Raw genomic sequence first — 14,670 nt, 5'->3', positions numbered from 1 at the left:
TTCCTTGCTTTTTCCAGGTTCTAGAGGCTACCCACATCCCTTGGCTGATGGTCCCCTTTCAGTCCTCAAAGCCAGCAAGTTGCACCTCTCTGACACTTCTTCGTATCGTCCTCTGACTGCAGCTGGAAAAAATTCTCTGTTCTTTCAAAGGACTCATGTGATTGTACTGGGCCCACCTGAATAATCCAGAATCATCTCTAATCTCAAATTACATAACATCAATCACATCTGCAAAGTTCCTTTTGCCAAGTAAGGTTACATATCCACAAGTTCCAGAGATTGGGAAGTAGACATCTGTAGGAGGCTTTTACTTTGTGTATCATAGTGATCATCCATGTTTAACAATTGGCAAGAGTATAAAACTGAAGAATGATTAATAGTGCGGTATGTTGCAAATGATCTATTGTGAGAGCATAGTGATTTGGGTTATGTGGTAGGGTAGGGCAGATTATAGGAATGAGCTATTGTTATAACATCATAGTGGTTTTACATGGCTCTGAATAACTGTCTGCATGGGTCTTGATTGTTTATATTTTTGCATACAACAACATTTTATTTTGCTTTATCTCAAAGATGACCATACTGCCTCCCCCTAGAAATGCTGCTTTAAGATTTGAAGAAATTCAGGTCATCAATCTGATGGTTATTACATGCACAGCATCTCCGTTATCAACACTTTCTGTGTCTTTGAATTATGGGATGAAAATTTATTTATCACCTAAACCTAGTGAGGAAGTACTAAGTTCTTACAGAAAGGATTTGAATGGAGCAGAATTTTTAGCCCTCTTTCTGTTTTGCATTAACAAGATAACCTTTAGGTAGTTAAGTTAGACACTGAGTCAGGATTGAGAGAAAAGAGTGTAATGTAGGTATTTTTCATTCATAATCTATGTCTCTACTGAGTAGAGCAATTTAAGGGTTTTTTTAATGAGTCTTTTCTTAATTAAAAACCATAGGGGAATCTCTTTTTAAAAATTGTTTTACCTTTTAATTCACATTGACACTTGACCCTCAGTCCTATATGTAGATTATTCTTGGGATGCTTTTGGAATTTTACTGTAACATCGGTCATCCTACAGCAGCACTAGGTCGATAATAGATTTATCTTGGATGCCATCCAAGAGGTTGTTACTAAAGACCAAAAGGACCTCATTATAAAGTGATTTTGCTATAAAATGGCCCCTTGGAATGATCCCTGGAGAGAGCAAGTCATTTGTATAGTTAAAAAGTACATAGTGTCAAAAAATGTCACTAAGGGGTTCTTACCTCACACCATTGGTTTAAGTAAATTACAGATGAATTAATGAGTTAAGTGTAATGACTTAATTCCATGAAAGTTTAGGAAAAAAACATGTAAATGTTAATACGATCTTGGGTAAAGAAAGACTTTTGCTATTTCTGCTTTTGTAGATACGCCTTTATGTGAAAGTCATTTTAAAAACCCTGTCAACAAGTGAAACCACAAATGGCACCCTCCTCTGGTATGTTTCTCGGGTAGAAAGAGTCATTAGACTCAGCCTCAGAATATTCTTCCCAGTGCACCTGAAAGCAAATAAAAAAAGTTCAAAGAGATCATGGGAACTGCCTTGTTAAAAAACAACCAAAAAAGACCCCAGTATCATTTTAAAGGATCCTTTGCGGTCTGAGCCTGAACCGCTCAGTTTGTCATCTGGGTGGAGGAGGCAGCTATCTATTTCTTCTTGAGTGAGTTTTGGTACTTTATAACTGGCACTACAAAGTAATTTGCCCATTTCAGCTATTTTGTCAAATTTGTGAGTTTAGAGGTGTCCATTGTATTTCCTTATCCTTTTAATGTCTTTAGGCATATAGTAATATCCCCTCTTTTGGGAAATTTGCTCTTGTTTTCTTTGGTTAGCTTGGCAGCGTTCTTTCAGTTGTACTGACTTTCATTTCTCTGCAAAAAGACTAGCTTTGATTTTACTGATTTTTTTGTTTAATTTCACTGATTTCTATTCTGTCTTTAGTATTTCCTTCTATATTTAGTTTTGGTTTTATTTGCTTTTCCCTTTCTAGATTTTAACAGGAGAGCTTAGATTATTCATTGGAGTCTTTTTCTACAAGATTTAGTGCTTTAATTTCTTGAGTAAGAATCCTGTAAATTTCATGTTATAGTTTTATTTTCACGCAATTCATATTATTTTCTCTTTTCCCTTGAAATATCTTTATTGACCCATGGGTTACTTAGAAGTGTATGGAATTTCCAAACTTGAGGTTGTTTTGCTTTTAACTGGTTTGTTACTGATTTTAAGTTTCTTACCCTCTTATCAGAAAATGTTTTGTATGAATTGAAATTTGTCACTTGTTAAGATTAGTTTTATGGCCCAAAATATGATGTCACAGTGAATGTCATAATGCACACTTGAAAAGAATGCCCATTGTGTTGTGGCCAGGTTACATACCTGGATGCCATTAGGTCCTGTTGGTTGGTAGTGTTGGTCTATGGTGGTGGTGTTCGAGTTACAGACTTTTCTCTTTTCAGTTGTATCAATTTTTCCTTCATGTAATTTGAAGCTCTTTTGTCAGGTGAGTATACATTTAGAATTTGATGAATGGAATCATAACATTATGTAATGTCCCTCTTTACTCCTTGTAATTTTCATAGCTCTGAAGCTGTGAATATTTTGTCTGGTATTAATATAGCCTTTAGCTTTCTTTTGTTTAATATTTCACATTTCCCTTAATGGAGGTCAGATTCTCTTAGCTTTCCATCATCTGTGTCTTTCTCTCTCTCTCTTTCTATTTTTTTTGCATTCATTCCACAAGACTTTTGCTTAGATGAAGGATACTCTTCTGGGTTGGCAGTTCTTTTCTTTCCTCACTTTAAAGATATTATTCCACATTCTGTGGCCTCATTGTATTTCATGAGAAATCTGTAATCATTCAAATTTTAGTTTATCTTTGCTTTTCAGCATTATGACATGTTTAGGCCTTATCAGGCCTAACTGTTTATGACTGATTTTGAGTTTAGGCCTTCTCAGACCTAAACTCTTTGAATGTGCTCTGTTTGGGGCTTGTTGAGCATCTTGAACCTCTAAATTTATGTTTTTGTCATATCTGTGATCTTTTCTGCTTTTAGTAGGAATTGTTTTCTCTAAAATAATTAAATTTTCTTTTCCTTTATATAACACCTATAATGTGAAATTTAGACAAATTGATGATACTGTCCCACAAGTTTCTAAGGATGTATTCATTTTTTCCAATGTTTTTTCCTCTCTTTTCTTCAGTGTAGATATTTTCTATTGCTTTATTATCTTCAAGTTTACTGACTCTTCTATCATCTCTGTTCAGTGGTTGAGGCCATGCACTTTCTTTGAATTATATTTTTCAGTTCTAAATTTTTCCATGTGGATCTTTTCTTATAGTTTGTATTTTTCTGCTAAGAACTTAAGTCTTTCCAGTTTTTTCAAGAGTGTTAACCATTAGCGCATTTACTATGCTTTTATCAGCTGCTTTAAAGTCTTTATATGATAATTCCAGCATGAGGCATCTCAAAATAGGCATCTGTCCTTTCTTTCCCTTGATAATTTGTCACATTTTCCAGTTGTGTGTATGTGTGTGTGGTTTGTTTCAGCATGTGGAGTAAAGTTTGAATTTTATTCTGGCCATTTTGAATATGATATTGTCATTTCTGAGTCATGTTTGCATCTTCTCAAGAAGGTTGATTTGTTTTATTTATTTACTTACTTACTTTTAATTTTTAGTAAGGTATGATTGATATACACTCTTATGAAGGTTTCACATGAAAAAACAATGTGGTTACTACATTTACCCATATTATCAAGTCCTCACCCATACCCCAATGCAGTCGCTGTCCATCAGTGTAGCAAGATGCCACAGATCCACATGTACCTTCTCTGTGCTACACTGTTCTCCCCGTGATCCCACACACCATGTGTACTAAACATAATACCCCTCAATCCCCTTCTCCCTCCCTCCCCGCCTGCCCTCCCACACCCCTCCCTTTTGGTAACCACTAGTTCCTTCTTGGAGTCTGAGTCTGCTGCCATTTTGTTCCTTCAGTTTTGCTTCATTGTTATCCTCCACAAATGAGGGAAATGATTTGTCATTTGTCTTTCTCTGCCTGGCTTATTTCACTGAGCATAATGTCCTCCAGCTCCATCCACATTGTTGTAAAGGGTATGATTTGTTTCTTATGGCCGAATAGTTTTCTATTGTGTATATGTACCACATCTTCTTTATCCATTCATCTACTAATGGACACTAAGGTTGCTTCCATATCTTGGGTATTGTAAAAGAGTGCTGCGATAAACATAGGGGTGCATATGTCTTTTTGAACTTGAAAATTGGTATTCTTTGGGTAAATTCCAAGGAGTGGGATTCCCGGGTCAAATGGTGTTTCTATTTTTCGTTTTTTGAGGAACCTCCATATTGCTTTCCATAATGGTTGAACTAGCTTACATTCCCACCAGCAGTGTAGGAGGGTTCCCCTTTCTCCGCATCCTCGCCAGCATTTGTTGTTCTTAGTCTTTTCGATGCTGGCGGTCCTTACTGGTGTGAGGTCATGATTTGTTTGTTTTAGATGACACATTCTGTCTCACTTTCTCTATGTGGTGCTTCTAATACTAGTTCTATTTTCAAAACTTTCCCTGAGCTCTTTGCATTTGCCCTGTGCTATGTCTCTCAGTGATAGCCTAGGACTTAAGCAGTAGTATATGTCATCCATTATTAGCTCTCTTTCTCATAGTCTTTGCTATACTTTCTGAGTCTATTTTCAACAAACACAAGTTGTTATTTGTATTACTTCATACCCAGAATTGGGTTTTCTTTTCCAGTTGTTTTCTTCTCCATGATTTCCTCCATACTCTTCAGTTTCCAGTGGCCTTTTCCCAGTTACTTTGATCAGAAAAGCACAGATGCGTTTAGACTTCTGCATTGTACAGTTCCCCCGTAAGCGGGGCTGTCCTTGCTTAAAGTGCAGAAAGAAGAGAGAAAATGAGAAAAAACATAATGACAGCTCCCCTCATCCTTTGTGAATGACAGAGACCCTGTTTCCTAGCTTTCCTGGCCAGAGAGTGAGGTTTTTCTCACAGGGCTGTTCTGTTCCTTTGGCACTGCATGTCTGTGGCTGAGGGAAAAAAGAAAAGGGGAAAAACGGCATATTTCCTCACAATCTGAAGATCACAGGGTCCCCTTTGGGACAGAAGAGCAGGATTCCTTTTAAGGGTTTTCTTGTCATCACCACTATCAAAATAGTTACTCAGGCAACTCTTTGGTCAAAGCCAGGAGATAGAGGAAAGCGGAATCAGAAAACTCATGACTACACCCATTATATTTCAGGTTTTGACTTCTCTGTCCAATTATTTATATTACCTGCTTATGGAATATTGATATCCTTTGGCCATTTATATATTGTTGGATTAGGTACTTTGTGAATGATTTTAATGATGTGTGTATATTTAAGGAATATTAACCCTTAATGTGGATGTTTCTGTTCTTGTATTTGACTCAAATTTTTTGACATAGAAATTTTTTTAATGAGTTAGTCTTTTGTGGATTAAAGCTAAAAGCTGTTTGGATAGTCTCCCTAATCAGAGTTTGTGTTGTAGTTTTTAAAATATTCTATTTTATTTTTCTCAAATTTGAGCAAAATTTCTTAAAATTTTTTAAAGGGGCTGTAGGGAGAAGAATTAAGTAATTGTTTAGTCCAACAAATATTTGTATATTAACTGTAAGAGGTAGTGTGTAGGATGTACAGAGGTAATGTTAAGATGAATGAGTCACATTGTGCCTACTTGTCTAGAGCAGAGGGATACTTGTGGTGGAGTAAATGCTGAAGGATGTTTTGGAGCATGAAGGGATAGTAACCAGCTCGTCCTACTGGAGTTAAAACTTCACAAACATTACCTTTAATCTAAATTTCAAAAGATTTTGAGTGGGAATTTGTTAGGCAGATAGAAAAGAAGATGCAAATCATGCAGGTACTTACAAATGTTTATGTAAAATAATGCTTGTAATAAAGGTACTATAATTTGATAATTCAAAGTTCTTAAATAAGGTCTTAAGTAACATAGAAGGCTTTTTGTTTTTCACAGGTATATTAATTGAATAGTAAAGTTTATATAGAATTTATTTCAGTCTCCTCATTTTAGAGGTGATAAGTTAAGTGACTTTCCTGTGGTCACATATTCTGGGAAGAATTGTAATTGAAGCTCTGTTCCAGGGAACTAACTTCCAGAGCAGAGAGATTGGTGAAAGTGTAGAATATGGGGCAGCTTTGAAAATATGTTAGAAAAGGAATACAAACTAATGATTTGAGTTTTTACTGCAATGTAGTATTAATTTAGGGAGGAGAAAAAGATATGTAAGTGTTTTATGTAGTTAGATGTTTAATAACAAGCATTATAATTGGTTCAGTTGACTTCACTAAAAATGAGACAGGCTTAAAAATTTTTCTTTAGTTTAAAAAATTTTTGAAATAAAAAAAAATTTAAAACATTTAAAAATTAAGAAAATATGCTTTGGGCATGGAAAGAACTGGCTAGAGCTTTATTTTCCCTTATGAGTTCAATGAAATCAGTTTTGGAGTTTTTAATTTTAATTGGTAAATTTAAGGAGGTCATGATAACTAACATTTAATGTACTGCTCATTGTTCCTGAGTACTAGTCTATACTTAACATTTATTAACTCATTTAACCCTCACAGCTACTCTAGGGGGTAGGTTATTTCTTTCATTTTATAGATTTGGAAAATGAGGCTACCCAAATTCATATTTCGTAAATAATTGTTGCCAGGATTCCTATCTAAGCAGTGTCATTCTAGAACCAGGTTCTGAAGCTTCTCATTTATGGCAGTCATTTTTAAAATTTGATAATCTGATATAAAGGAACTGCTATCAGAACCACCAGGGAATTCTGTAGTATATCTACTTATGTAAGGAAGCAGATTTGATAAGGCCACATTTTAATGTGAATCAGGTTATGAAGGAAACAGTTATCTATGTTAAATTCATTGTTTTCTCGCATTTCATTTTTCTTAGGAATGTCTGTGTTAAAGTTGATTAAACACTGCCATGTGGTATCTGAAAGGAAAAGAAATCTTACTGATTTAATTTAACAAATTAAATCTATTGTCTTATTTTCTTGCATTTGAAGGTCATTAATAGATGGGAATCTTCCTGTTGTTAGAAACATATTATGGGTACATTTTGAGTTGTTGGGCATGTTTTTAATGATCTTCCTACTATATTTATCTCTTTTGCTGATGAGCTTATTGCATCAGAGTTAGATAAATCTTTAAGTACTGATACAGAAAGCCTTCCAGGACGTAAAGATTTATCTAAGTTTTAGAAGTGTATGTATAGTATGTACTTACATACTATGTATAGTGGGAATCTTTTTTTTTTAAAGCAGCGTAGGTGATTGTGATGATAAGCCGGGTTTAAGACTCCTGCACTAGTAGGCAACACTTCTTTTCAGTGAAATTCCAGTTCTAAGGTAATTTTATATATGTAGTCAGAAAATGATGTTATACTAATTATTCTTAGCAACTTTTGCTTTTCCTTTTTTCTTTTCTTATTTCTCTACAATAGTTTATGCCAGAGTGGCTTCATTCATACAGATGAACCAAGGATTGGGATAGCGCTATACCATTAGAATCAGACAGCTGATTGCCCAGCAGGATGCCATCCACTATCCCAACAGAGGGCCTGAAAGACCCTGAAATTGCAGAACTCTTCTTCAAAGAAGATCCAGAGAAGCTCTTCACAGATCTCAGAGAAGTTGGCTATGGAAGCTTTGGAGCAGTGTACTCTGTAAGTGTTAAAGGCTTAATGTCAGTGACCAGCGTTTATTTAATATCCAGTCCTGGAAGAGTAAAAATCAGTAATACAAAGAGATATAGGCAATAGTCTATTTTATAGTCACTTGCATTAGGTGTATATGAAAAGATAATTTTATTTATTGAGCTTCTTAGATTATTGAAAAAATGGGAAAGATATTCTGCTTTAATTTCCATGTTGTTTACACTACTTTAGCAGTTTTATCACTTACATTGCTATTGAATCAAATATTGCAAAACATTGACTTACGTAAAGTCCCGTACACACATTTCATTATTATTCATTCATTATTTCTTCCTATTAATATTGCCTTTTTTTCCTCAGCAACAAGTTTTGTATAGATGTTTAATATTTTGGTAGTATTACAGATTTAGTTTAGTTTTTAGTTTTAATGGTACCTTAAGAAAAAAACAACAATTTGAAATATTATTTCCTTAGAGAAAATGTGTTCCAAATCTGTAACAATTTGAACTTTTTATTTATTTCCCATTTGTAAATTAGAGGTAAAAATAAGGTAGTAGAAATTCCCTCTGTAATTTTCCTACCCAGGGACAGCTGCTGTTAAAATTTAGATAAACATCCTTCAGAATATTTTTGTGTACACATGCTTTATGTGTGTGTGTGATGTAGGTTATGTTTGTTTGATTTCTGAGTTGGACGCAGAATAAGAGAAGAGGCACTCAGAAAACAGGCATTTCATAAACAACCTTTTTTCTGTGTTACAGTTTTGTCTAATGTACACTTCTCCTGTTCTCCTTAATACTAATGTGGAGAGATATAGAATAATAAAGGAAAAAAATATACAGACTCTTAGAAATGGGCCCAATAAGAGAACCCTGTTGAAAAAATCCCTATCATGTAGCCCTTCAATGTGTGTCAGTAGTGTTTTTTAATTGACTTACTTTATTAAGTATAATTTATATACAGTAAATACAGATATATTAAATGTATAGTTCAATGAAATTAGACAAGTTATATGCCATACAACAACAATTCAAGATACAGAATGGTGATACTGTGGGTACTAGAAAGAAGTAGATAGAGGACAGAATGATAACTTGCTTTATCTCTTTTGATAATAAATATTCTATATAGTTAAAAGTTAAAATTAAGTCATTATGTATGGGGGGAGTCATGAAAAGGCAAGCAGGAACAATGAATCGAACTGTATTTGGTCTATAACCACATTGGAGTAAAAACCAAAACTAATACGAGTAACTTTGATACACAGTATTTTAACTTTATACCCTCTGTCTCCTTGGGAAGAGGAAACTGCAAACAAATCTTGAACTCTTCTCAGTTAATTTGTTTCATATCGGCATGGGTGTGACAGTTCTGAAACTGTGTGTTTCAAGATTGAGCAGTGAGTAATTTTGATGTCATTTGGAGTCAGATCCTAACTGAAAGAATGATAGAAATAGGAAATTGGCAAAAGTAAGGAAGAATCATGTGGGACTAGATAGGTATTGGATAGGAATTTGTGGCATTAATATGAACTAATTACATGACATATATATTTCCTAGCTCTCTCTTCTGTAAGATTCTAGTTGCATTGATATCCCAATAGCAACAAGCACACTTAGCACTCAGATCTTGAATTCCTCACTAAATAAATCAAGAGCTCTTGGAGTAATGGTTCATTCTATTGTGGGGACAGGGATCATTAAAGATAAGCTCTAGAATATGTTGTACCAGAAGGTTAAAAAGTGCTTTAAAAAAAAAGGGCCCTTTCAAGAGGATGCTAGAACCAGCTTGAAGGTGCTCCCACTGGTCAGATCTGGAACAATTTGAGCATCAACATAAACATCTATTGATTATAACCCATTGAATAAAATAGGAATTCCTAATTTCCATGATAGATGAAGGATGGATAGATAGTTGGAAAGGGAGGGCTTCTCTTTATAATAGAATGCTGACTGATGTATGTGAAGGGAATGGTAGAGTTGGGAAAAACCAGCATTTTGAAGATTGCAGCAATCATTGCAAAGATTGTTTTGGGTAGAATCTTCAGTGGTTGCTAAACCCAGGGGGAAAGTTTGATGAGCAGGATATTTATATAGTTTAAAAGTATCTCTCCATGGATTGCCTGTTAGATACAGAGTAGGAAACAGGGGTTATAACTATATACATTGGAAAGAAACAGTCAAATACCTTAAGTGGGTGATGAAAATTAGTAACCAGTGATGAACAGACATTGTATGCATCCAGATATGATACCCTGAAAAGGACACAATATAACTCATGTAGTATTTCAGCCAGAGATGTGTAACCAGAATCTAACCTTGAAGAAGCTTCAGACAAACACAAATTTAGTAAGGTAAGTACTGCTATGTAGTCTCAACAACTGCCAGTGTTATAAAAGAAAAGGAAGGGTTGAGCAAATTGTTCCAGATTAGAGAAGATGAATAAAACATGATGAGTAAGCACAATTTGTAATTCTGAAGGGAGAGAGAAACATGACTGTGGACATTAAATATTTTTCTGTGGGTGTTTTTTTTTGTGTGTGTGTGTGATAGGCAAAAGTAATCTCATCTTAATCTGATTTAATTTTAATGTAATCATAATTACTAATGAGTTTGGATTTTAATAAATTACCATGACTTTAACTTAGTGTTTTAAAGTAATACTAGATTTGCAGATTTTGCAATAATATTAAAGAGTTTTACCCTATAATCTTCACCCAAATCCTTTAAAGTTTACAAGTTTCATAACCACAGCACCTTTATCAAAACTAAGAAATCAACATTGATACACTGATACTATTAACTAAACTACATACTTTATTCAGATTTTCCCAGTCTTTGTGCTCTTTTCTGTTCTGGAATCTACTCCAGGATACTACACTGCATTTAGTATACCCACTTTTGAACTTTATCTTGGGCTAATTAGAAAGGTAGCTCTTTAGCAAAACAATGAAATTGGACCCTTACCTCTTACCATATATGAACATTAAAATGTATCAAAGACCTAAATATAACAGTTAAAACTATAAAACTCTTAGGGTAAAACTGCATGACCTTGGTTTTGTCAAAGGATTCTTAGAAATGACAATAAAAGCATGAACAAAAGAAAAACATAGGTATTGGATTTGATCAAAATGTAAAACTTCTATGCTTCAAAACAGTGCAAAGACAACCAACAGAATAGGAGAAATTATTTGAAATCATATGTCTGCTAAGGGACTTGTGTCTAGAATATATAAAGAACTCTTACAACTCAATAATAAAAAGGCAACCCAATTTTTAAATGTGCAAAGGATCTGAATTGACATTTCTCCAAACATGTACAAATGGCAAAAAAGCACAAAAAAAGATGCTCAACATTCACTTGTCACAAGTCTTGAAAAATTATACTAAGTGAAAGAAGCCAGTCACAAAAGACTGTATATTATATGGTTCCAAAGTGTACAGAATGGGCAAATCTCCAGAGACACAGAAAGTAGATTAGTTGTTCCTTAGGGCTGAAGGGGTGAGGAAAAGGGATAGGAGAGTGATAGCTAAAGGGTGTGGGGTTTTGTTTCTTTCTTTTTTAATTGGGAAAAAATTTGAGGTAAGATACACATAATATAAAATTTACCATTTTAATCATTTTTAAATGAAACAATTTGGAGTTTCTTTTTGAGGTAATGAATGTTCAAAATTGTAGTTATCAGTAAATTGCATGTATCTGTCATATCAATCAGTATTGCCATGTATCTGTCAGTGTACTAAAAGCTATTGAATTACACACATTCAAATGGTGAAATGTGTGGTATGTAAATTGTATCTCATTAAAACTGTTAGAAAAGAATATAGCTGGTTAGACCTATAGACTAAAATCAAAGGGCTCACAAATAGATGAGTAGAGAACATTTTGGAAAAATAAATTCATATTCAAGATCTTATGCGGATAGATCCACTTCACCCATTATGGTAAGTGGTGCATGTTTTCATTAACCAGTCTGCTAGTAATTGAAAGTGGAATGTCATTAGTTGTTCCCAGGACCCACTTAAAAGAATATATATGTATTTTAAGGAACTCTATTTAGGTGTACTTGACATATGTGCTTGTCTAATTTTTTAACAGTTTTCTTTGAGATTTAAATTCCATACTCTAGGGGGGCGGAAGATGGCGGCGTGAGTAGAGCAGCGGAAATCTCCTCCCAAAACAACATATATCTATGAAAATATAACAAAGACAACCCTTCCTAGAATAAAGACCAGAGGACACAGGACAATATCCAGACCACATCCACACCTGAGAGAACCCAGCACCTCGCGAAGGGGGTAAGATACAAGCCCCGGCCCCGCGGGAGCCGAGCGCCCCTCCCCCCAGCTCCCGGCGGGAGAAGAGCAGGCAGAGCGGGAGGGAGACGGAGCCCAGGGCTGCCGAACACCCAGCCCCAGCCATCCGGGCCAGAGTGCAGGGCCCTCGATACTGGGAAAACAGGGCAGCAAGAACAGTGAGCAGGCACTGGAGGCTGGGCGCCAGAGGACATAAGAAAAGCGCGCGACCATTTTTTTTTTTTTTGCTTTTTTGCTGCTTTGTTTTGGCGAGCGCTTTTTGGAAGTCTTAAAGGGACAGGGACCCCAATATTAGGGAAACAGGGCAGAAAGACCGGTGAGCAGAGGCCTGAGGCTGGCACCGGAGAATAAAGAAAAACGAACGACCACCTTTTTTTTTTTAATAAAAAATTTTTTTTTTTTAATTAAAAAAATTTTTTTTCTTGTTTTTTTTTGGTGGTCGTTGTTTTGTTTTGGCGGGTGCTTTTTGGAAGTCTTAAAGGGGCAGGGCGGGTCACTTAATCCAGAGGTAGGGAACCCGGGATCTCTGGGCACCCTAACCCCTGGGCTGCAGGGAGCAGGGAGGCCCCTTACAGAGATAAATAGCCTCCCAGCAGCTCCTGCTCCAACGCGACTCCACCATTTTGGAGTAGCTGCCCGAGCCAGGCCACGCCCACAGCAACAGCGGAGATTAACTCCATAGCAGCCGGGCAGGAAGCAGAAACCCTGTCTGCGCGCAGCTGCGCAGCACAAGCCACTAGAGGCCGCTGTTCTCCCAGGAGAGGAGGGCCACAAACCAACAAGAAAGGAAGTCCTTCCAGCCGTCACTCGTCCCAGTTCTGAAGACTATTCCTATCACCATGAAAAGGCAAAGCTACAGGCAGACAAAGATCACAGAGACAACACCAGAGAAGGAGACAGACCTAACCAGTCTTCCTGACAAAGAATTCAAAATAAGAATCATAAACATGCTGACAGAGATGCAGAGAAATACGCAAGAAAAATGGGATGAAGTCCGGAAAGAGATCACAGATGCCAGAAAGGAGATCGCAGAAATGAAACAAACTCTGGAAGGGTTTATAAGCAGAATGGATAGAATGCAAGAGGCCATTGATGGAATTGAAATCAGAGAACAGGAACGCATAGAAGCTGACATAGAGAGAGACAAAAGGATCTCCAGGAATGAAACAATATTAAGAGAACTGTGTGACCAATCTAAAAGGAGCAATATCCGTATTATAGGGGTCCCAGAAGAAGAAGAGAGAGGCAAAGAGATGGAAAGTATCTTGGAAGAAATAATTGCTGAAAACTTCCCCACACTGGGGGAGGAAGTAATCAAACAGACCACAGAAATACACAGAACCCCTAACAGAAAGGATCCAAGAAGGGCAACACCAAGACACATAATAATTAAAATGGCAAAGATCAAGGACAAGGAAAGAGTGTTAAAGGCAGCTAGAGAGAAAAAGGTCACCTATAAAGGGAAACCCATCAGGCTAACGTCAGATTTCTCAACAGAAACCCTACAGGCCAGAAGAGAATGGCATGATATATTTAATACAATGAAACAGAAGGGCCTTGAACCAAGGATACTGTATCCAGCACGACTATCATTCAAATATGACGGTGGGATTAAACAATTCCCAGACAAACAAAAGCTGAGGGGATTTGCTTTCCACAAACCACCTCTACAGAACATCTTACATGGACTGCTCTAGATGGGAGCACTCCTAGAAAGAGCACAGCACAAAACACCCAACATATGAAGAATCGAGGAGGAGGAACAAGAAGGGATAGAAGAAAAGAATCTCCAGACAGTGTATATAACAGCTCAATAAGCGAGCTAAGTTAGGCAGTAAGATACTAAAGAGGCTAACCTTGAACCTTTGGTAACCACGAATTTAAAGCCTGCAATGGCAATAAGTACATATCTTTCAATAGTCACCCTAAGTGTTAATGGGTTGAATGCACCAATCAAAAGACACAGAGTAACAGAATGGATAAAAAAGCAAGACCCATCTATATGCTGCTTACAAGAAACTCACCTCAAACCCAAAGACATGTACAGACTAAAAGTCAAGGGATGGAAAAATATATTTCAAGCAAACAACAGTGAGAAGAAAGCAGGGGTTGCAGTACTAATATCAGACAAAATAGACTTCAAAACAAAGAAAGTAACAAGAGATAAAGAAGGACACTACATAATGATAAAGGGCTCAGTCAAACAAGAGGATATAACCATTCTAAATATATATGCACCCAACACAGGAGCACCAGCATATGTGAAACAAATACGAACAGAACTAAAGGGGGATATAGACTGCAATGCATTCATTCTAGGAGACTTCAACACACCACTCACCGCAAAGGATAGATCCACTGGGCAGAAAATAAGTAAGGACACGGAAGCACTGAACAACACAGTAGAGCAGATGGACCTAATAGACATCTATAGAACTCTACATCCAAAAGCAGCGGGATATACATTCTTCTCAAATGCACATGGAACATTCTCCAGAATAGACCACATACTAGGCCACAAAAAGAGCCTCAGAAAATTCCAAAAGATTGAAATCCTACCAACCAAC

At 36.3% G+C, this 14,670-nt stretch overlaps 1 protein-coding gene across 1 annotated transcript in view; it reads left to right on the top strand.

The window, feature by feature from the left end:
* The window catches only part of LOC130683443 (serine/threonine-protein kinase TAO1-like), a 139,544-nt gene that overhangs the window by 69,430 nt on the left and 55,444 nt on the right, over positions 1-14,670 (top strand). Inside the window, exon 3 of the mRNA XM_057500877.1 lies at positions 7,572-7,793. Coding sequence (XP_057356860.1) covers positions 7,662-7,793 — 132 coding nt within the window. The 5' untranslated portion in view covers positions 7,572-7,661. The remainder of the gene's footprint in view (positions 1-7,571; positions 7,794-14,670) is intronic.

The sequence above is a fragment of the Manis pentadactyla genome, chromosome 4 (assembly GCF_030020395.1).
Source record: "Manis pentadactyla isolate mManPen7 chromosome 4, mManPen7.hap1, whole genome shotgun sequence".
Lineage (NCBI taxonomy): Eukaryota > Metazoa > Chordata > Mammalia > Pholidota > Manidae > Manis > Manis pentadactyla.
Note: the sequence above shows the minus strand (reverse complement) of the source record. Positions and strands in the feature narration are given on the sequence as shown.